This window comes from Trachymyrmex cornetzi, unplaced genomic scaffold (genome assembly GCF_001594075.2).
Source record: "Trachymyrmex cornetzi isolate Tcor2-1 unplaced genomic scaffold, Tcor1.1 scaffold35, whole genome shotgun sequence".
NCBI lineage: Eukaryota > Metazoa > Arthropoda > Insecta > Hymenoptera > Formicidae > Trachymyrmex > Trachymyrmex cornetzi.
The window spans coordinates 1,017,727-1,040,322 of NW_017298213.1; the positions used below are offsets into that span (position 1 = coordinate 1,017,727).

Genomic DNA, 22,596 nt, shown 5'->3' on the forward strand with positions numbered 1-22,596 from the left:
TAAATAAATTAAATAGTGTGATCAAAGGACATAAAGACATTCTCCCAAAAGAGAAAAGAAAAAATGTGGTTTATAAAATTTCATGTAAATCATGCGAGGCATCTTACGTCGGACAAACGAAAAGAAAACTAAAAACTAGATTAGCTGAGCACCGCAATCACATTAACCGGAACAGTAACAACCAATCAGTGATCACAGAACATCGGATTGAATTTGATCATGACTTCGATTGGGAGAATGTCGCGGTACTAGATGAAGAGCGTTCTCTGAACAAAAGGTTAATATCGGAATGCCTTTACATTTTAATACAAAAAAATAGTCTGAATTTACGCTCTGATACAGAAGGTGTACATCTGAACTATATACAATTACTTAAAGACATCTAATAGTCTCAAAATACCGCTTATACGAATTTTGTTTTTATGCTTTGACATTATCTTTCTCATTTTATTTTTATTTCCTTGATTCTTTTTATTTTTGTATTTGACCTGACATGTCTTTCCGATTATATTAAGTATATTATTCATGTGCTGTTCGAGCTGCGATCAACATGTTTCTTGACTCGATACTTTATATTAAATATTAATTGTAATTAGTTGATCCAATGTTTATACGAATTCCTTGGTTGTCATGTGGTGAGTCACCAGTATTATAGTTAATTTGAAACTTGTTCAATGAGAAATTTTTATAAGGTTTTTATAAGGTAATTTTAATTTTCGAATAGATTATAACATTAAATCTGCGAATCTGATGGTGATTTTCCTTGACATTAAGGGATTGATATTTTAAATTTATTTGGCTGAAGATGGTTCCAAAGTGAACTGAAACGTACTGTATATGGAATAAAGAATCAATTTTTTTGGATTGAAGAAGTAAGATTGCGTATTAATTACCACGCTGACTCTCATTCGCCCTGTTTTTGAAGTTTTTATGTTGTTCAATTTTGGAGAGTCCGTAAGAAGACTACATTATTAATTATTGATAATATTATGTCATTTAAAATGTTTATAGTTTCATAAATTATTTTTCTTTACAGAATAGGATATATTTTTATTTATAAAATAGGAATGTTGGTATTATTGCCTACTATGTCAGTTTTGGAGCCTATTTTGTCAAACGCTCATTTTTGCATAACTTACGAAAAACTTAATTATTGCAAAATTGCAAACAATATCATAAAAATTGCTTATACTATCTGATAGAAGACACTTTTTACTTTGTATTTATGTTTTTGAAATTGTATTTTTACTTTTTGTTTAAGAAATATTGTCTAAAAACAAAGTGGTATGTCGGTATCAGTGACCTTCCTCTATCAAAATAAATTAACCTTTTACATTACCTTTGGTAATACAAAAATTAGTAAAGTATATTTTAAAGATTTTATTTCAAATTATACATTAATGAAATCTTGATCACACAACTTCTATTTTGCTAGATATGTTAAAGACACGTATTCTTTGAATCCTAATTATATGTATGTATTTTCTAACGCAGAGGAATACAAAGGGCGGTATTCATAGTCCGTTTTTATTTCAAGACTGTCTTAAGTAATGTCTTAAGATGCTAGTACGGTCCTTTGATTAGTGACTTCTTAAGACTGTACTTAAGACGGTCTTGAATATAAGATCCTAATACCGCCCAAAGAGATAGTTTTTGATATATTATATTCTATGAAGATCTCTCTCTCTCTCTCTCTCTCTCTCTCTCTCTCTCTCGAAAATGAACTCATAAATATATCCAAAAAAAATTTTTTTTTCCAATTATGTAAGAAAAAAGAAAAAAATACGATTTTTCGTTCTTAATTTCATGATTTGATAAGATCATAATAAGAAAACGAGTCTCAAGACCATATATAACATTTCTAATCAAATATCAATACGAATTCTGATGATATTGTGCCAATTGCGTTGTCCCGGTTGTCCCTTTTACACATAGTAGCAACTCTGATTTATAGTCGTCTGTAACAAATGGAGGAGGTGCAGGTCAATGCAGCCTATTGCGGCAAACGCCTTGTAAAATAAGAGCACGCTTCGAGAATGCGGCCAAAATGATGATTGTCGTTTAATAAACGTATTAAGTGGAAATGACAACATCTTGGTATCGGAGCTTGAGTGCTTCTTTGACGTTAACTGATAAAAATGAGGCAGAACGCTTATCGCAAACTAGGTCGTTGCAACTCATGTTTCAACGGATTAGATGCATTCGTGTTCAACGCAAGGATGCGTAGTTGTAGCAAAACGTAACTGATTCATTACTAGAAGGCTCTACAAAGTTTTATAAGTTTTCTCTAAAAACCTTTGATTAAACGAAATAATTAGAAGAAAAATAAAACAAATTATGTCCTAATTTATATAGAAAAAAAACTTTTTAATAAAGGTATTATTTTAATTTAACTTTGAATTTATTTTGTGCTATTATATTTCTTTAATTTGATATGATAGTATACTTAAAAGTTTGATAGTAGTTATAACTTTGTTAGATCATGCACGTATATAACGATTAATTATTTATTCAAGGTTTGCTAGTTACTTATTAGGAGTAAACAGAAATAGATAATGAATTAATTTTTATAATTATAATTGAATAAAAGCCGAAAAAAATATGAACGAATAAATTTTGTTTGTATTACTTTTTGCTTTGAGATGTAAATTACCTATATTACAATTAAATCTCAATCCGTAGAAAACTTTGTTGATTAAAAAATTGGGTATAATGACAATGGCGCCACGCCATGCATGTCGCGTGCAACCCTTAAACGTAAGGTGATGACCTCCATTGCGCGAAGTCCTATTGCTTCTGACAATATGCGGAATAATGGTTCTACGCTGACAATACTGACATGAACTCTTTCAGACTTCCATGAACTCACCGCAACATTATTTAACGAGAACTTTCAAGATGTATTTAAATATAATTTTTACATTTCGCGCGCGTGCATTTATTGTAAATGTTGCAGCCAAAAAAATAAGACATTAATAATTAAATAATTATCATTAAAAATATTAATTTTAAGTTAATTTACAGCTAAATACTACAATATATTATACATATGTATTATTATAATATACATATGTATATATATATATATATAAATTAATAATTTACAATAATATATTAATATACGGAGTCTGTCTAAAAAGTTCTTCAATCCAGTATTGAAACTTTTGAACAGATCTTGCAAGTCAAAATTAAATGATCATAGTAGATACTGATCAGCACTTCCTCTGATGAATTTTTTTGCTTATGAAGACTTATGTTTGATTTAAAAAATATATATACACTTATATTTATTTTTATAAAATTAAATATTCTCTAAAAGCAAGAAAAAATTTGGTCAAAAAAGAATTTTGTTGAATTCTATTTTATCCCTTAGTATTTGCAATATATCAGCATTACATTTGATAATCTAATTAAAATAAAATAATCTTGATATAACAAAAATCATTTAAAAACCAATGTATTTCCTGTCAAATGATTTTAAACGCACTTCTGTTTCTCTTCCCTTTCTTATTCAAGAGAAAGAAATAACAACATTGATAAATGGGAATAAACAAAGAAGGAAGGAAAGAAGTGTACAGATCAGATGGAGGGACAGTAAGGGGGTGATCATGGAATAAGACAGCGGGAGAACCGCGTGCATCTTGTAAAATAGAGGATGACGACCTCCCCTACATCATGCAGAACATCTGCTAAATAGATGACACGCCGGTTGTTACGAGTCTAGTTGCTTTCAGTCTTGCGATGCAAGCGAATCGGAATTAGAATCTATATTTTCTCCGTTCTTCAGTGAAGTTTTTCCACCCCTGCCGGATAGAGGAACTTCACGATGAGACGGCGGGCTTTAGAGCTGATCACGGGACTTCTCGTGGTTCAGCTGCTGTTGCCTTTGCCGGATCAAGTGAACGCCATGAAAAACAGACTGAGAAAACAACGATCCAAACCGCAAGAGCATCAGGCTCAGCAGTCTAGCAACGATTATGAATATGATTATAACTACGAGAACTACGACGAATACGATGAAAAGAACGGTGAGTGTTCTATGAATGTTCGAAAAAATTTCACACATGCAATGAATAAAAAAAAGAATAACTTTTAATTTAACAATATCTTCTTTTTACTAATTTTTTTCTTCATCAATAAGAACACGCGTATATTGGCAACATATCTAAGAATTTTTTAAATGTAATTATAGTATTACTTATAAAAATAATCTTGATTTTTGTTTAATTACTGCGAAAATATTAGATTACACAATATGTAACACGCGACATTTGTTGAATACTAGTTTGATCTCTATGATGCAAATTAACACCAAATTTAAAGTACAATTAGGATTATTTTAAATAAAACAGGAATTTTGTATTACCACTCAATTAACGCTAAATATTCCTGAAATATTCGTGAAATATTCTTAAAATCTCAAAATAATAATTCCAAGAGTATTCCGGAATATTCCGAAATATTTTTAGAATGTAAGAGTAACATTTAAATAATCGTTAAATATTCCATTTATGCATCGTTATATATTCGAAAAATGTTCCATATATGTATATTCCACAATATTATAATTTTTGTAGAAATGTTAGGTCCAAAGACCCTGAATTAATTTTTCAACAAAATTGTACTGTCAAAAACATCCCTGGCAGAAAAAAATGTTTACGAAAAAGTACAGAAAAACTCCATAGTTTGAGACATTTTAGAAATTCTGAATTTAAGATATTCGTTGTGGGATATAGAGTGTCGTTGTTTACGGGGATGAAGGATTTCTTGATTTTTAAAACAAACAACGCTATTTTATGTTCCACTACGAATATTTATAAAAAATTAAAAATTTCTAAGATCTTGTCTCAATTTATTGTAGTTTTTCGTAAAATTTTTCCGCTAGGGATATTTCATTTATAGTACTGTCACCTTGAATCCTAATGTTGGGGACTCATTTTACAAGCGAAATGATAAGCGTTCTACTATATATTTTTCAATATGGTTCTTATTTACCAATTAATAGTTAATATATCTCTGCCGTGGTCCTTTGTCGGCCAGAATGCTTAGTGCTCGTGGGTGATGATTTTTGTGATGTATTTATACAAAAAGTTTTCATGCATATAATATATTCCGAATATTTCTTTAATATTTAAACATTCTGTGAAAATTTTTCCGGAATATTCGGCACATCATGAGGATACAAATCGAACTTTTTATAAATTGTTTTCACGAATGTGTTAACTGTGAGGATTGAATTAAAAGAGCAATTCTTATTAATTTTCAAAAGTCTTTTGAGTTTTTGTATCATTTTTTGTTGTCTTTTCCAATAATCTGCAAATTAAATTATTATTCTACTTAATAACTATATAATAACAATTTCATTTTATTTAACTAATTTTACTTTAAAATAAGTAAAATATAATTGTAAGTGGAGAACAATTATTCAATTGTCTCGTTAATTGACTCGGAAGTTTTGCGTTACAGATTAATCTCGTTAAAAGGGTCACATAAAATAATTAATCTTGTTTTAATCTCTCTCAGAGTAATCTAATTAATACCATTTATTTCAATCTATAAATTACAAATCCAATTTAATACGACTCACAGTTATAAGAGATGGCTTCCGGTTTATTTTTTGATTCCTCGCAGATATTAAAGATGCTATAACATTCGATAATTTACGTAGATATACATTTAGATTTTTAGATATACATTATATTTATGTACATATACATTAGATATACATTATATTTGTTTATATGCAATAAGTTCTCATTGATAATAATTTTTTATTTTTTTTATTTAATATATATATATATATAACAATAAAGATATTATTTTTGTAGAAACTACAACAATATTACCATCACGAGCAATACCATCAGATATCACGCAACTTTCGGGTAAGCAAAAGTTTTATTATAATTAGCGTGTCCGGTGAATACACCTAATATTCGAATAAATAAATAAAAAATGAATGAAAATACTCATTCGAATTAATACACTTATTTTTTATTCGTCAAGAAACGAATAAATACTTTTTCATTCCATTTGAATGAATATTTTTTGAATATGATTACGAATATTTTTGTTTCGCATTTACTTTTACTCTTTATTATCCGCACAAAGCTTGCAAGCCTGCAAGAAAAAACAAATCTATAAAATCAATGGCTACGATTACATCGTGCTTAGTTCGCGACCTATACGATCCTATACGAAATGCGTCCTTGTTTAATCTATGGGTTAAACAAAGAGATATTTTTATTGGGAATAAATAACATATCTCGGAATTTAATGGCCACAGATCGTAATGAAGGATCTGCCCAAGATATCTTATAAAATGTTTATAACATTATTGTGATATAACCGGAATTATAGTGGAATATGACGTATGACACTCTATCAAATAGATATTTATAAATAAAAAATGTATTGCTTTCTAAAATATTTTTCAAAATTTCTAAGTTTCCTTTATAAAATCTGAATATTACAATGACAAAAAGAAATAAAATTATTTTTTTTATTTAAAGTCATCACAGTGCCGGTTATAGTTAAGGGTTAACTTATTAGAGTTTTCTTTTTCAGTTTATATTTTGTATGAATGAATATGACTCGTTAAATATTCATAGTTTTTTTGTAAATAAATATTTTTTAAAAACCCAAAATTTTGAATGAATATATGATGACATTTTTTTTATGTGAAAATTTTGAATAAATATAATTTGAAGCTCAATTACAAATTTTTGTATTCATCGAGTACACTAATTATAATACGAGAAAAAATTATTACAGAATTATTTTCAATAGTTATCGTAACTCAATTATTATAATTATAAACAATAATATATAATTATTCAATGTAGAGAGATCCGAAATAACAACAGAAGCATTTTTGAGGCGAGAAACACCTACAGATTTACCAACTCCTACGACAACTCAATTTTATGATCATGGTAGATCAGGTAGATATATAAAATTAACTAATAATAAAAAAATTATTTTTATCATAAAAAAGAGAATAAATAAATAATTAGAATAAAATACTTTTGTTCGTGTTCTTTGAGATTTAAACTTTGATTATTCTACAAATTTAGAGGAGACTAGTTCCACATCTGCTCGGGATCATTCAGTAAGTACAAACTATTTGATAACTAAAGAATTAAAGAAATCGAATCCTGTAAGGAATAGTGATTGTTAGTTTTTTTTCAGGTTTTACCTACGGAGATTTTACCGGGTGAAAGTAACATATATAGTTCTGTGGCTGTACCAGGACCACGAGTTCGTAAACTTATAGTTATAATACTTATATGAAAAAATATAACAATCTACAAAAAAGTAACATTTATAAATTAGGGTTCACCTGGTCGACCCGGAGATGACGGTCGTCCTGGCGATTCAGGATATCCTGGACAACCTGGTACACCTGGGATCCCAGGACCACCTGGACCACCAGGATCTATACCTGATGTAAGAAATCTTTTTATAATTTAAAATTATTTTCGTTTATTTATATTATTTAAAGAGTGATACGCATGAGTTATGTATTAATAATTGAATATATATGGGGCGTTCTCTGTTAAATCGGCCACCCCCCTGCCCATTTCAATTTTTCAGAAATGATAATGGAATCGACATCGAATCGATGTCGATTCGACATCGAAAGCATCAAATCGACGTCGAATCAACATCGATTTGATGTCGATTTCATTATCATTTCTGACTGGGTATATATACCGCATAATTTATATTAATATATAATAATTTATTAATATATTTAAAATATTGATAATAATAGGTATCTCTTTATTATCAACAATTGGCTTTATCTCAAGCAAATGAAGATAAAGGTCCGTCCGGTGCAGCGGCGTCATTGTATGGACCAGAGGCATTATCTTACATTCAGGCACAAGTAGGCCCGATGGGTCCGCGAGGTCCTCCAGGTAGACGATTCGATCTTTAATAATTTTTTCAATTTTATCTAAATAATCGTTGACCTTTTAAATTATTTTAATAATTTTGTCTGAAATTATTATTTTTAATGTGCTATTTAAAAATTATATATATATTATCTTTCTATTAGGTCCATCTGGTCCTCCTGGTCCTCAAGGTTTTCAAGGTACACGAGGTGAAACTGGTGAACTGGGTTCTCCAGGCCCTCCTGGCATGCCAGGTCCTAGGGGTTTACCAGGATTGCCTGGAAAAGACGTAAGATTATTTTTATATATATTTAATTGGTTTCTTATATTTAAAATTTATGTAATACTCTTACATTTATTTAATTTTATTTACAAACTACATATGTATACATAATTATATATTACATATTATATTTAAATAAAATATTTTATATTTTATTAGGGTATCAGTGGAGAGGATGGCGAAACTGGTCCACAAGGATCGCCTGGTCCTGTGGGACAACGTGGCCTTCCAGGAATACCTGGGTTTCCAGGACTGAAAGGTCACCGTGGTTTTCCAGGTCTAGACGGTGCCAAAGGTGAACAAGGAACTCCTGGTGAAAAAGGATCTATGGGCTCGCCTGGGCCGATGGGACCAGTAGGACAGATGGTAAGTAAATAATATGCCATTAAAAATAAATATGTTTAAAATAAATTTATAAAAATACACTACCTACTCAACAAAATTAAAACATCATCTGTTCTACTCTGTAAAAATAGGCAAATTTCAAGATGAAATAACTTTGTAAAAAATTATCGTATCAAAAAAGTATTTTACAATTTAAAATCTCTACTTTTCAGATCCGAAGGGGTAACCACTAGCTGAAATATTGTCCCACAGATTACATGATTTCATTTGATTACAAATAATTTTTTTCACTACCATGAAGCAATTTGGTAAAATATACGATTTTATTTAATATTATACAATGATTTCTCGTGGTTGCATATGTAATTATCGGATTATACAGAGATTTTATATAAATTTTATAATGATTTCGAGGATTCTGTCCCACGACTACATTAAGTGGTTACCCCCTCGTTCAGATCGGTACTTTTCGGTGAAGTTCCACGGCGCGAATTAAAAATTGCATACAAATGCAGTTTACAGCATTCGAAAGAGTGAATCTTCACCTTTAATTTGCTTTTTTATTGAGATCTGATTAACGATTTTTTTTTACCGAGTTATTCAACATTAAAGTAAAAAAGGTCATTTTTCGAATACTGTAAACCGCATTTGTATGCAATTTTTAATTCGCACCGTGAAACTTCGAAAATTTCATTAAAAATTTTGAGATTGATGCAGCTTTATTTATATTTGTATAACTCTATAAAATATCAGTAAGATCGTTTTCTAAAGTAATGATCTGAAAGAAATTTTTCGAGCCATAAAATGCTTTTCTAAACACCTCGATACAATGATTTTTCACGAAGTTATTCCATTTTGAAATTGCTTATTTTTACCTGATGGAACAGGTAACGCTTTAATTTTGTTGAGCAGTGTATATTGTATTCTCATGAGGTAAATTTTAACGTTAAAAACAGAGATAAAACATTTTTCTATATAAATGTTGAACATTGTTGACACAGGGTCCAGCTGGACCTCGCGGTGAAAGAGGTAGAGAAGGTCCGTCGGGCCCTCCTGGGTTGAGAGGTCTCGACGGAATTGCTGGGCCGCCTGGGCAACCCGTAAGTAAGCTAAGCAATTGTTACTTCACAATTTAGAGATTGAAATACTGCATATATATTAATATTGCATATACCTTGAAGTTCTTTGAAAAATTTGTAATTCTTTAAGGATATTTATGCATTTGATTAATTATCAATTATTTATCTGAATATATATACTTTTCACATTTATTTAAACGTAATATTAATATTGTTTATAGGGTGTTATAGGCAAACCTGGTTCACCAGGTTTTCCAGGTAATCCTGGAGTTAAGGGTGACCAAGGACCGCAAGGATCAACAGGAAACCAGGGTTTGCAAGGCCCGCGAGGTAAGATATTTTAATTTTCATTTAAATGAAGACATATATACGTTGCTGATTAGTTTTATGTTATATTCATTTGAGAAGTTTTTATTTATTTTCTTTTATTTTAATTAATATTTTATAACAAAGGTGAAAGTGGCCGTCCAGGACAACCTGGTGAAACTGGTCCACAAGGTCCTCAAGGCAAAGATGGAATTCCGGGTGAGAAAGGAGCCACTGGAGCACTAGGACCCGTTGGTGTGGTCGGGTTTCCGGGTGCTCGAGGTCAACCTGGAACACCGGGTAATCCTGGTATTCCTGGCGCCAAAGGAGCACCTGTGCGCATAAATGCCAACAAGAAATAGTTCAAGAGCTATAAAAGTTACTTTTTATAAACCTTAAATGATATCCTTACAGGGCCTTCCTGGTGATAGAGGTTTGAAAGGAGATACTGGAGTGAAAGGTGATGCAGGAATGCCTGGTCCGCGTGGACTTCCGGGACCTCCTGGGAATGAGGGTAAAAGAGGCAAAAGAGGTATGCGTGGGCCAATCGGCTCTGTAGGACCTCCTGGAGAACGCGGCGCATCTGGAGAACGTGGTTTTCCTGGATCGGATGGTTCTATCGGGCCTCAAGGTATTACTTATAAGTATTTAAATGTATTTTTGTGATGCACACATCACTCACATCGACCGGTTCCCAGTAATTTTTTACTAAACTGTTTTACCAATGAGATTATATTATTTTAAATTAGCCAATTAGCGATGTGAGCAATTGATATACACCTAGCTGGATCAACTGTTTTAAAATACTGGACCTCGCAGATCTATAATTCGATAATGGACTTTGATTTTACTCCCTATCCCCCAACTTTGATAACAATTATCATCTCAACTTGAAAATTTTCTGTGATTAATGTCTCATTATAAATTTGGCACTCAGTTCAGTCCCAAAATGGAGAGTTCAGTCTCAAAATGGGCGATTTTTTCGATCACTCTTTCAACTTTTAGATATTTGGTTTATTATGATAAAATTAAAAAAATTCTTTCTAGTGTATGTGTGTGTGTGTGTTTTATGACAACATTCGTACATATTCTATGTTTTAAAAATCGCAAAATATGACAATTATAATAATTATAAGTATAATAATTATCAGGGCAACCTGGTGATCGTGGTCCTCCAGGAGCTGTTGGATCAAAAGGCGCTACTGGAGATCCTGGACGACCCGGACCGGCAGGATTACAGGTATACAGTAACATTTTATCTAGAAATCGCGATTCCTCGGTCAATTTCAATTTGAGCGAAAAAATACTAAGATACGTGACACATACTTGACGCGCGCAAACAAATACACAAGCAGATGGTGCAATGATGTAATAGTACTGGACACATAATTGACGACAATATCTAATGTAAGCAGTAGGATGCGTTTCACATATTAATTTAATTTTATTCATTGAGAAGGATTGTATTACAATATAATATTATATAATATATATAATACAATATATATAATTGTATTACATTAATGTAATATCTTATTTAAAAAATATACATAAGATACGACACTCGAATATCAACCGGGCTCAAATAGCTTTATTTTGACTTATTAAATTTCATTCTATCGAGCCATACAATATAATATTTTTATAGTAAAATTTTAACATATTACGTATTGTGAAAATATTATATTTGATATATAACTCTATTGAATAAAATTCAGGGTGCACGTGGTTTAATGGGTAGGCCCGGAGCCTCCGGGAAACCAGGTAATCCTGGGGAACGTGGAATTCAAGGTGCGGATGGCAAGCCTGGAGAACAGGGACTGCCTGGATTGCAGGGTCTACCAGGACCAATAGGAACACCAGGGGAAAGAGGATATTCTGTAATTGATTAATGATTCTCCGTAACTAGTGTACAGTAACAAATATAATCTATGATATAACTTGAACATAAAAATATTTTTGTATACAATATAAAAATAAAGTTTAACAATGTAAGTATTAATACAAACATTAATATTATACTATATTACCTCTAATGCTATGATATTTTTTCAAACTTTTATTGTATTAGGGAGAACGTGGAAAAGATGGTGAGCCTGGTAATCCAGGTCCGCCTGGTCCAAGAGGAGATACTGGTAAAGAAGGACCTCTAGGAGTACAGGGTCCACCAGGTCCATCAGGAAGCGATGGTGCGCGAGGTCTTCCGGGGCCCACTGGCTCTATAGGTTTTCAAGTACGCAGCGTAGAAACATACTGTAATTCTCGTAATGTAGATGATAAAATTTATTAATACTAGAAATTAAAAAATGCTTATTACGGTCGACATTGGATCTTCGTTGCTTAAATAATTCAATCTTGAATTACTAATATATGTTATATATATATTTGCATATATACTATATTTTGTAGTCTTTTTAAAACTGCGCGCCGAATTATTTTTCCGGACTAAATAAACGCAATTAAAACTACTCTAGCAATCGCGAATTAAATTGACAAGCAATTAATAATTTGATGCTATCATCAAGCATCATATATTATAAAGATGTTAATATATTAAAACTGTTAATAAATTTATTGCGAAAAATATTATCTCGGTTGGGACTTGAATCCGGATCTCTTGTATTCCATACGAGCGTCTTAAGCCATTAGACCACCGAGAGAGAGAGAGAGGCAGGTAATTTATTAAATAAAACATGTGCTTGTACATACACAGGGTCTTCCAGGTGCCGCCGGTAATCCGGGTGTTCCAGGCAAGGACGGAGAGGCAGGAGTACAAGGACATCCCGGTCCGCCGGGAATGGTCGGTGATAGAGGCGAGCGAGGACTTCCGGGAGAAAGAGGACTTATTGGACCTCCAGGACCTATGGGACCTAGAGGAGAAACCGGAACACAAGGCTCTGACGGTCTCATTGTATGTCTTATATTCCGATTTTGGGCATTCATATTATCTGAAGATGCGTTCCAAGTTAAGCATGAAGCGCATGATGCATCATTTGTGTTGCTCGCCTAATTATAAAGAAGAATAAAATGGTACATCATGCGCTTCATGCGTAATTCGGAACGCATCCTGGGATGAAGTATATAAAAGCTCATTCACAAAGTTAAAACGAATTAGATCTATAATTGGATTTTATTTCTTAATTATAAAAAATGTTGTATTTGTTTTTATTTTTATTCTTAAAAAAATTAGTTTTATTAAAAATAATAAACTTTTAAATTAAAATGTAATTTTATATTTAGAGTGGATTCTCATGAATTATTGATTTGATTCCGATTTTAAGCACTTATATTAGCATATGATAGATCGTATATATGTATACTGCTCAAAAAAGTTATGGCATAGAAAATTTTTGGGCAAAAATTGGTCAACTTTGACTAACGATAATTATCGTAAAATAATGTTTTTTTTTTTTTTTTAATTAAAGCTTGAACTCTCTATTTTAAGATGCTATGGCCAGATTTTAAATTTAATGCATCCCTACCACTGTAACTCTCAAAATATGGGGATGTATTTGTCATATTGAAAATTGTAAAGTTTGACGGAATGTACGAACTTTGTAAAATTTTTTGGGGAATGCCATTTGCAGTGGCATAAAGTTCGAATCTTCCCCTTTAATTAATTTAAAGAAAAAATTTGCTGCGAATATTTTTGCAAAGTTACAGCACTTTAAAGTAGTCCTCGTATTTTTGACATGTAATACCAACATTACCTGCGTTACCGAATATGCACCACGGCGAGATTGCTGGATGGATTTTGTACATTGTATTTCTGCGTGTGTGTAAATTTCAGTAATGCATGTTGCCTCCGCGTTGTTTGATTGTTGCTTGCAGTCGATTCCTCATATATTTATGCAGGCTCTAATTTTTTCCTGCGGAATGTCATTCCAAATTTATACTAGCGAGCTTGTATGATAAGTCTCTGAGACAAGATTGTCCCCAAGCAGAACAACAAGTCACAATAACGTCAAAATGACATTAAAATGAATCGAAAATGATTAAAAAATCACTTTTAGTGATCATTTTGGAATCATTTTGATATCATAATGACTTATTGTTGTTCTGCTTGCTAAATCTTTTAATCTACGAACCATTATATCCCATATGTTCCGCAAGAAGAAATTATAGAGCCTGCATTAATGTATGAGGAATCGACTGTAAGCAGTAATCGAGCAACGCGGAGGCAATATACGTTACTCAAATTTACACACATTTAGAAACACACGACATTCCCCTAAAAAATGTTAGAAAGTCCATGCATTTTGTCTTTGCAATTTTCAAAATGACAAACGCACCCTCATATTTTGAGAGTTACATTGTAAGGCTGCATTAAACCTAAAATCTGACCATAGCATCTTAAAGTAGAGATTTCAAGCTTTAATTTAAAAAAAAAACCGTTATCTTACGATAATTTTTTGTAAAGTTATTGTTAATCAAAGTTGATCAATTTTTGTCCAAAATTTTTCTATGCCATAATTTTTTTAACCAGTATATATTACTATGAGAGATACATATGTGTGAAGTTTATGTATTTATACATTATTCCAGGGTTTACCAGGACCCAAAGGAGACAAAGGAAGTTTCGGTTCACCAGGATTATTAGGACTTCCTGGCGCGAGAGGATTACCCGGAGAATCTGGACAGAAAGGAGAAAGGGGCACAATCGGACCAATCGGCCCCGAAGGTCCCTCAGGTAGCATTGTTTTTTTATGTCATTTAGATTAATTTTAAAATATAAACAATTACAATTTGAAATAGACCAATGAGAATAAATCTAATTAAATAAGAGAATTTGCTATTGTTCGGGGTTGTAGCAGATCTTAATGATCAAATGTTTATGTATGAATTTATATACGTAAATAATTTTGCAAATCGTGCGCCGAAATCTTTTTCAGTTTTAAAACATAGTCATGAACAGAACAGAGAACTAGAGTAGTAAAATATCACATACTAAATTGACAAACAATTTAATAATTTTTAGTGCTAATAATAATGTAATCATATTTCATTAAAAAGTATTTTTTAAAAACATTAATACTTTTTTATTTAAATATTATAGGACATATTGGAGAGCGTGGTCCACAAGGAGAAGTTGGACCTCCTGGCTCTCCTGGAGAACCAGCTGAACGAGGTGATCCAGGTCCTCCTGGTCTCATTGGCGAGCCCGGAGCTCCTGGTAATCCAGGAGAAAGAGGACCTCATGGATTACAGGGCTCGCAAGGTTTTCCAGGCCCACAAGGGTTAATCGGACTTCCGGGTCTGAAAGGTGATCGTGGATATCCGGGTTTAAAGGGAGAACAAGGAAATCCGGGACTAGCTGGTAATAAACAAATAATAAATAGTTCTAAACTGTTAATAATAACTGACGTAATTGTGATTTATGAAATATTTTATGTTTTTATTATATATAATATAATTGCTATGTATTATTTACTATAGACTACATACTATTATAAACTATAAGGGTAATTCATATTAAAGTGACCGATTTAATTATTATTAGCGAAATTTGAAGATATATGAAAAAGTATAGTTTATACCAACGTGTACAAAGGAGGACATCACATAGTGGGAACAATTATTTATTATGAGTGGAGGCATCAAATTCTGAGTAGACTCAATCGACAGCATGGGTTCAAATTAATAAAAGTTTTTATTATATATGAATTGATTAACAGGCAGTCGCGGCGAGATTGGAGCACCTGGACCTATTGGAATTACTGGTGCTAAGGGAATCAGAGGTGATCCTGGTGTACGAGGTGAACCCGGTTTAATGGGCCCACCTGGTATTATAGGACATGTTGGACCATCAGTAAGTCATTAATCTCCATGAATCATACTAAATTTTAATAAACAGATGTACACACACACACACACACACACACAAAGCATATTGTGAAATAATTAGAGCATCGGAGATAAAAGAGTAAATAAAGCATTGGATTATTAAAAATATTACTAAAAATATTACAGGGGCCACCAGGAAATATAGGACCACCTGGTGCTTCTGGATTGCCTGGTATCAAAGGTGATGCGGGCGATACTGGACGTCCTGGAAATCCAGGTCCAATCGGTAACCCTGGTCTACCTGGAATCGATGGAATTAAAGGCGAAAGTGGATCCCCAGGCTCCCAAGGACTGACAGGTTCTCAAGGACCTCAAGGTCCGCCTGGTGAAAGAGGTTTACCGGGCCTACTTGGTTCCCCTGGTCCTATAGGGAACAGAGGGTTACGCGGAGCTCCCGTAAATAAAAATATATAGTTACACTTAAAGAAAGAAACTTATTGGACCGTACATGTGAATACATAACCAATAGGAAATAAAAATCTTTAATGGTCGAAACTGGGGTGAACTTCCGAAAACGTCAGACGTTCAAATGGATGCCCTTAAATGGATTTTCATGGACACAAAGATTTGAAAATCGGGTGTTTTCGGAAGTTTATTCCGAAGCTGTTAAGTGTTCAAATAATTTAATACTACATATGTCATCATAAAAATTGCGCGCCAAATTAATTTTTCGGATTTTTAAAACGCAATTTTGACAGAACTATAGTAGTAATATCATAATTTAATGCTCATAAGCATCTTGGAAAGATTTTAATAATGCTGATAAATTAAAATCTGTAAATAATTTTACTGCGAAAAATACTACTTCGACTGGGAATCGAACCCGAATCTCCCGCTTGCCGGATGAATATCCTTAGGCACCGAGATTTGATAATCTGTGAGGACATTTGTCCGGCAAGCGGAAGATTCAGCGCGCAATAGTCATGATGACGTATGAGAGATAATATCGAATTATTTAACCATTGAAAATCCAGCTTTGATCGTTAAAGCTTTTATTTCTTATTATGTAGTTATATGAGGGTCGTTTGAAAAGTTTTGAACCTCAACATGAAAATGGCATTACTCATCAAAACTCATTCTGGTACTACAATCGTACATGTTTTGCAAGGTACCTGTGAAAATTGTAGCCATTTTGGCCGCTCAGGTGTTGTTTTAACATCATTCGTGCCAGTCAATGCCATGTGTTTTCGTTTGATGAAAATCTTCTATTCTCCGAGTCTAATTTTGAGTCTAGGAAACAGGAAAGAGTCGTTGGGGATCAGATCTGGTGAATACGGTGGGTAGTTAATTAATTCGAACCGCAATTCGTAAATTTCTGTTATGGCGATTGTCGATATTCGATGTTTTCTATTTTTACAAAAACACTGACATCAGCTAGCACAAATGACTCTCAAACAACAACTGAGCGTCCAAAATGGCTACAACTTTCACAAGTATCTTGCAAAACATGTACGATTATAGTACCAGAATGGGTTTCGATGAGTAATGCCATTTTTATGTTGAGGCTCAGAACTTTTCAAACGACCTTTAACTATTTTTTTTATTATACTTGTAATTACTTATATTTTTATTGTATTATATATGTGTATATTTATAATTATTATATTGTATATAATTGCTAAATTTTTCCACTTGAATAGTTTAATACAAAATAATTTATTTTTATTACAGGGTGAAATAGGACAACCTGGAAAAACAGGAGCGGAAGGTCCTCCCGGACCTCCTGGATTAATAGGTTCTCCAGGTGCTCCAGGTCACACAGGAGAAATAGGACCGGAAGGACCAACTGGAAAACCAGGACCACCAGGTATAGGAGGCCGACCAGGTGATAAGGGACCACCTGGAGTACCTGGTGCTGTAGGACCATCAGGTCCTTCTGGATTACCTGTACAACTTTTGTTTTATCTTTCTTTGTATAAATATAATAAAGTAATAATAATTATCAGTAATAATTTTTATTCCTTTCCTTTTAATAGGGACCACCTGGGCCCACCGGACCTACCGGACTTATTGGAGAACGTGGTCCGAAAGGTGAAACAGGACCGCAAGGTGTAGAAGGTCCACAGGTAATGGGCTTTCAACTAAATTAATGTAACTCTAATAAGCTTGGAATAAATTAAAATTAAAAATTAATAAATTATAAATCTTAATATTAAAGAATACAATAAAAAATGAACAATAAGAGCATATACACAGCGTGGATCTTAGTACACCAATTTCTATATAATTAACACAAGAATTTCTACATAATATATAAATGTTCAATAATTATATCTGTACCATATTATCCGTATTATTCGTACGTTTCGGTTTCCTTCAAACCATCATCAGTGAATACATGAATGTTATCGAAGATATTTTGATTCAAATACAATAATGTTGGAATTCCAATCCATTTACGACTGAGGGTGAGCAATTTCCAAACTTTCTGGTTGGGAAAGGCATTAAATCTCTCCGTTACAAAGCCAAATGACTGACCTTATTCTTCACAAATTTCATTTAGTTATTCCATATGTAGGAAGTCAAATTTAATAAAGGAACACATTACACAATTATACGCTTATTTTTAAAAAATAATACTAAGATCCACGCTGTGTATGTGCTCTTATTATCCATTTTTTATTGTATTCTTAAATTAAAAATATTAAATTAAATTAAATTAATTTTATACATACACACACACACACACACACACACTTATATAAATTGGTTTTTAAAAATTAAATTCTTGTAATTATTTATATTTATATATAATTTATATATATTTGATATAATTTATATAAGAATTTCATCTTGAGCATACATACATATATGTTCTAATATTTTCAGGGACCACGAGGAAAACCTGGCCCAGCAGGTCTTGAAGGTATAAAGGGGGATCGCGGAGAAGAGGGACAAAAAGGAGCTAAAGGACATCGGGGATTTACTGGTTTACAAGGATTACCCGGGTCTCCTGGTTTAGTAGGAGAAAAAGGTATACCTGGTCTACCAGGGCTTCCCGGTAAAGATGGAGAACCAGGTATTAGAGGTAATCCTGGACGAGAAGGCAATCCAGGTCCTATCGGACCTGTAGGAAATCCTGGATCAAGAGGTCCATCTGGGGAAGAAGGTCGCCAAGGATCACCGGGTCTTCCAGGACCTCCTGGGCCACCTGGTCCTCCTGGAGAAGTGGGTTTCGGTTACGATGCGGCGTCTTTAGCAGCATTTATAGGTATGGCTGTAATTAGTCCAAATTTTACTATATTTATAAAAAAATTAACTCCACGGACATCATATAAAAAACTTCTAAAGGATATCCAGAACATCATCTAAATAAATTTAAATGTATGTTTAAATTTATTTAGATTTTTTTATATTATTTAAATTTTTAATATATTAAAAATAATTTAATGAAAAAATTTACTTTTATTTAAATTATAAATTATTATAGTCAAATAGTGTGTGTTAAAAAATTATTTATTGTATAGGACAAGGCCAAACCAAAGGACCAGATCCACTTGGAGATGAACCACCAAGAATATTTAGTAAAGATATCACTGAAAAGGAACGAAGAGAATTACTTTTGAAAGCGTACGAAAATTTAAAATCGTCGTTTCAAAAATTAATGAAACCGGATGGTGAAAAGAATTCGCCTGCTAAAACTTGTCGAGATCTATTTGTTGCTTACCCGGACAAATTATCTGGTAAATCTTAACAATCACAGTTACGATCATAACTATTCTTTATGTTTATTTTGATTTTTAAACTTTATTTTTTTCAATAATAAAAATAAAATATTTAAAATTATATAAAATAATATTAGATATATAAAATTAATTAAATTTCTTTTTAGGAAAAATCTAAGTTAAAAAAAGTTTTAATTGAAAAGCCAATATTAAGAGTGACAAATGTATAGTATCAATACACATTTTATATTTGAGTACTTAAATAAATTTGTGCATTAACAGGCGAGTATTGGATTGATCCAAACGAAGGAGATATTCGAGACGCGATCTTAGTATATTGTGATGCCGAGAAACGTGCAACTTGCATTTTACCAAATCCATCGCGTTCACCAGAGATCATTCATATCACTGATCAACAGGAAACCTGGTTGAGCGAGATAGATAACGGCATGAAGGTTGTATTATATTCTTTATATTACCTCTAATTCCACTTGTGTTAATTGTTGCAACAAAAAATATACAACGCATTTTTTTTTACTAGATAAATAATGATTATAAAATAAATTTAATTATTTCATTCAGATTACATACAAGGCAGATAGTAATCAAATCGGTTTCTTGCAATTGCTCTCGAAACATGCGAATCAGAACATCACGTATCATTGTAAAAATAGCGTGGCTTACTTTGATTACGAAAAGAAAACGTACAAAAGAGGCTTGAAGCTTTTAGCTTGGAACGATGTTGAATTGACACCACGAGGTAATCAGCGTCTTAGATATGAAATGATAATGGATGAATGCAGGGTAAGTCAATTTTCGAGCGCAATAATTTTAACATTACCAGTCTATTTGTCATAGACGGAGACTTTTTTATGGAGGGTATGGAGCTTTCCACATCCAGAGCCCAGAGCTCCTGTGGGTGTTGAATTCCACACTCGAATTTAAACAGGGATGGGAAAGTTATTAATTACAGTAAAAGTAATTAATTACAGTTACAGTTTTTCTCTTTCAAAAAGTAATTAATTACCGTTACAAGTTATTGATTCTGAAAAGTAATTCGTTACAGTTACAATTACTGAAAAAGTAACTTTAAGGTACTTTTTTCATCGGAATTTTTACTAGTAGTATCGATACCATTAAGGCTGTATTCAGAAACGTTACTTAAAAGATGTAACTAAGTTAAGTTATAATTACAGATGGAAAGAAAATAACTAAGTTACAGTTACTGAAAAAAAGTAACTCTAACTGTAATTTCGTTACAAGCAACGAGTTACTTGCCATCCCTGTTTTTAAGAACACTAAATATACACGTAGGAAATAAACAAAATATACATACACACACAAGACAATATTATATTTTTAAAATAGTTTTATATGTATTTTGTACTCTAATTTATTTGTATATTTATTAATTCATAGGTCTATCGAAACAACTGGGGTAAAACTGTTGTCTCGTACGAAACGGATAAACCTGTAAGACTTCCTATATTAGACGTGGCTCTGCGAGATATCGGAAAACCCGAACAGAGTTTTTCTATTGAGATCGGTCCAACTTGTTATGATTAAAACAAAGTATGATTTGTGACATTACTTTATCTTAGGTTGTAATTTTTTATTTCTTAAAAATTTGCCTTTCAATTTTAAGGGTATAACTATATATATATATATGTATATTAATTCTGTCTAAAGTAACAATTACTAAAAAATTGCTATAAATAATTACTCAAAACGTTAGGTATTTAATTTGTAATGACTTTGTGTATGTTGCTATTTTTTAAGCAAATTCTCAAGCAGCGGAAATAATTTAGAAATATATTGGATTGAGTAAAAACTAATTCCGTACTTTTATGGCAAATATTGTACACACAACATTTTCGATAAAAATGAACAAAATTTAAACCAAAAAAAGAAAAGAACTTTAAATTTTAAATTTTGAAATCTTTACTTTCAAAAGGTCACTATATTTTCTAAGTTATGTGAGTTGAGTAATTTTTACATGTGTGTAAATAACTACGAGCTGAAAAAATGGAAAATGTTCTTCTCACATTGTGGGTCTGTTACGTGCCCAAAAAAAATTTGCAAAAATTTTCGAATATCTAACGAAAAAGCTTAAAGTTTTCCCTAAAAAATTATTAAAAAATGATCCTACGATTTTGTTATACTGAGTTACTTGTGGATTATATAAAGAGTATTCTGACTCTGATTGTTCCTAACTTCGTTAAAAATCATCGTGCCACAATTAAAAAAACAAATTCTTAAAGAGCTAAAACTATACTCTCTATCAAATAAGATAATTAATAAAATTTATTTTGTTGTTTAAAAAAAATTATATTTTATTTCATTCTAAAAAGCAGAATAAACTTTTTACTCAAATCAATATATAAGTATATATATTTAACATTATCTTTAAATTATATTGCATTTTTTATTTCTAGGACGCTAAATTAAAAAAAGATATGGAACTTGAAGAGATATATCGCTCGGATATTTTAATACCAATTAGAAAAATTCTCGGCGTACTTAAATATTTTTCAATCAAATATTAAATACCTGAGTATTTAAACGTAAAAGTATCCGTGCAATAACCATGGATTTACTGAATGCGCACTATGCCAAAGTATTGTGTACATAATATGATAGATAAGTTTCATATATAAATACACCGTTTATTATTCCGTTCAGCTATTTAGGAAAAATAAAATTGCATTATCAAAGTTATACTCATTCAATATTCCATTCTTACCTACTACATATATTAGGTATCTCGTTTCTTTATATGGAAGCATTTTCCAGCATGTAATTTCTTCTGCCAATTTAAAAAAAGTTTTACATTAATTTTTTTATTTAACTTTTAGAAGAGGCAGAAGTCTATTTTTAAAATTTTATAGCTTTCCAGACAACACGAAGTCTAAAATTGTGACATAAGACGTCTTTAAGTTGTCTTTTACAAAATTTTTAGCAAAAAATGTCTTATGATCCGATTTTAGACACTTTTTATTGCCTGGAGTTTCTTTGAATAAGATTTATTATAATTCATTATTAATTCTGTGTATTTCTTACCTCAAAATATATAACATTATTTCAACGCTACATACTATGATCGATGATTTTCCTGTCTCTCATATAAAGATTAACATATATTAACAATATATGTGTGTTATATGGAACATGATTCT

The 22,596-nt window shown here is 31.7% G+C and overlaps 1 protein-coding gene across 1 annotated transcript; it reads left to right on the forward strand.

The window, feature by feature from the left end:
• The first annotated feature begins 3,741 nt into the window (after positions 1 to 3,741).
• Positions 3,742 to 22,076, forward strand: LOC108763298 (collagen alpha-1(I) chain). Its single transcript, XM_018510797.1, has 29 exons — positions 3,742 to 4,028; positions 5,829 to 5,885; positions 6,846 to 6,944; positions 7,077 to 7,111; positions 7,192 to 7,260; positions 7,336 to 7,449; positions 7,778 to 7,922; positions 8,063 to 8,187; positions 8,341 to 8,547; positions 9,528 to 9,626; positions 9,827 to 9,935; positions 10,059 to 10,246; positions 10,326 to 10,542; positions 11,063 to 11,151; positions 11,630 to 11,791; positions 11,983 to 12,144; positions 12,625 to 12,822; positions 14,457 to 14,601; positions 14,968 to 15,228; positions 15,587 to 15,720; positions 15,882 to 16,151; positions 17,427 to 17,642; positions 17,732 to 17,821; positions 18,585 to 18,966; positions 19,223 to 19,438; positions 19,703 to 19,875; positions 20,003 to 20,224; positions 20,840 to 20,992; positions 21,856 to 22,076. Exons 1-28 carry the CDS (start codon positions 3,827 to 3,829, stop codon positions 20,984 to 20,986), a joined length of 4,533 nt encoding a protein of 1,510 aa, XP_018366299.1. The 5' UTR covers positions 3,742 to 3,826; the 3' UTR covers positions 20,987 to 20,992; positions 21,856 to 22,076.
• Positions 22,077 to 22,596: the final 520 nt, after the last annotated feature.

Excerpts from the sequence above, each read along its gene's own strand:
- LOC108763298 (XM_018510797.1), top strand. The coding sequence starts at position 3,827 with ATGAGACGGCGGGCTTTAGAGCTGATCACGGGACTTCTCGTGGTTCAG. Across the intron at positions 5,886-6,845 it reads AGATATCACGCAACTTTCGG|AGAGATCCGAAATAACAACA; the intron begins GTAAGCAAAAGT and ends TATTCAATGTAG. Across the intron at positions 7,261-7,335 it reads TGGCTGTACCAGGACCACGA|GGTTCACCTGGTCGACCCGG; the intron begins GTTCGTAAACTT and ends TTTATAAATTAG.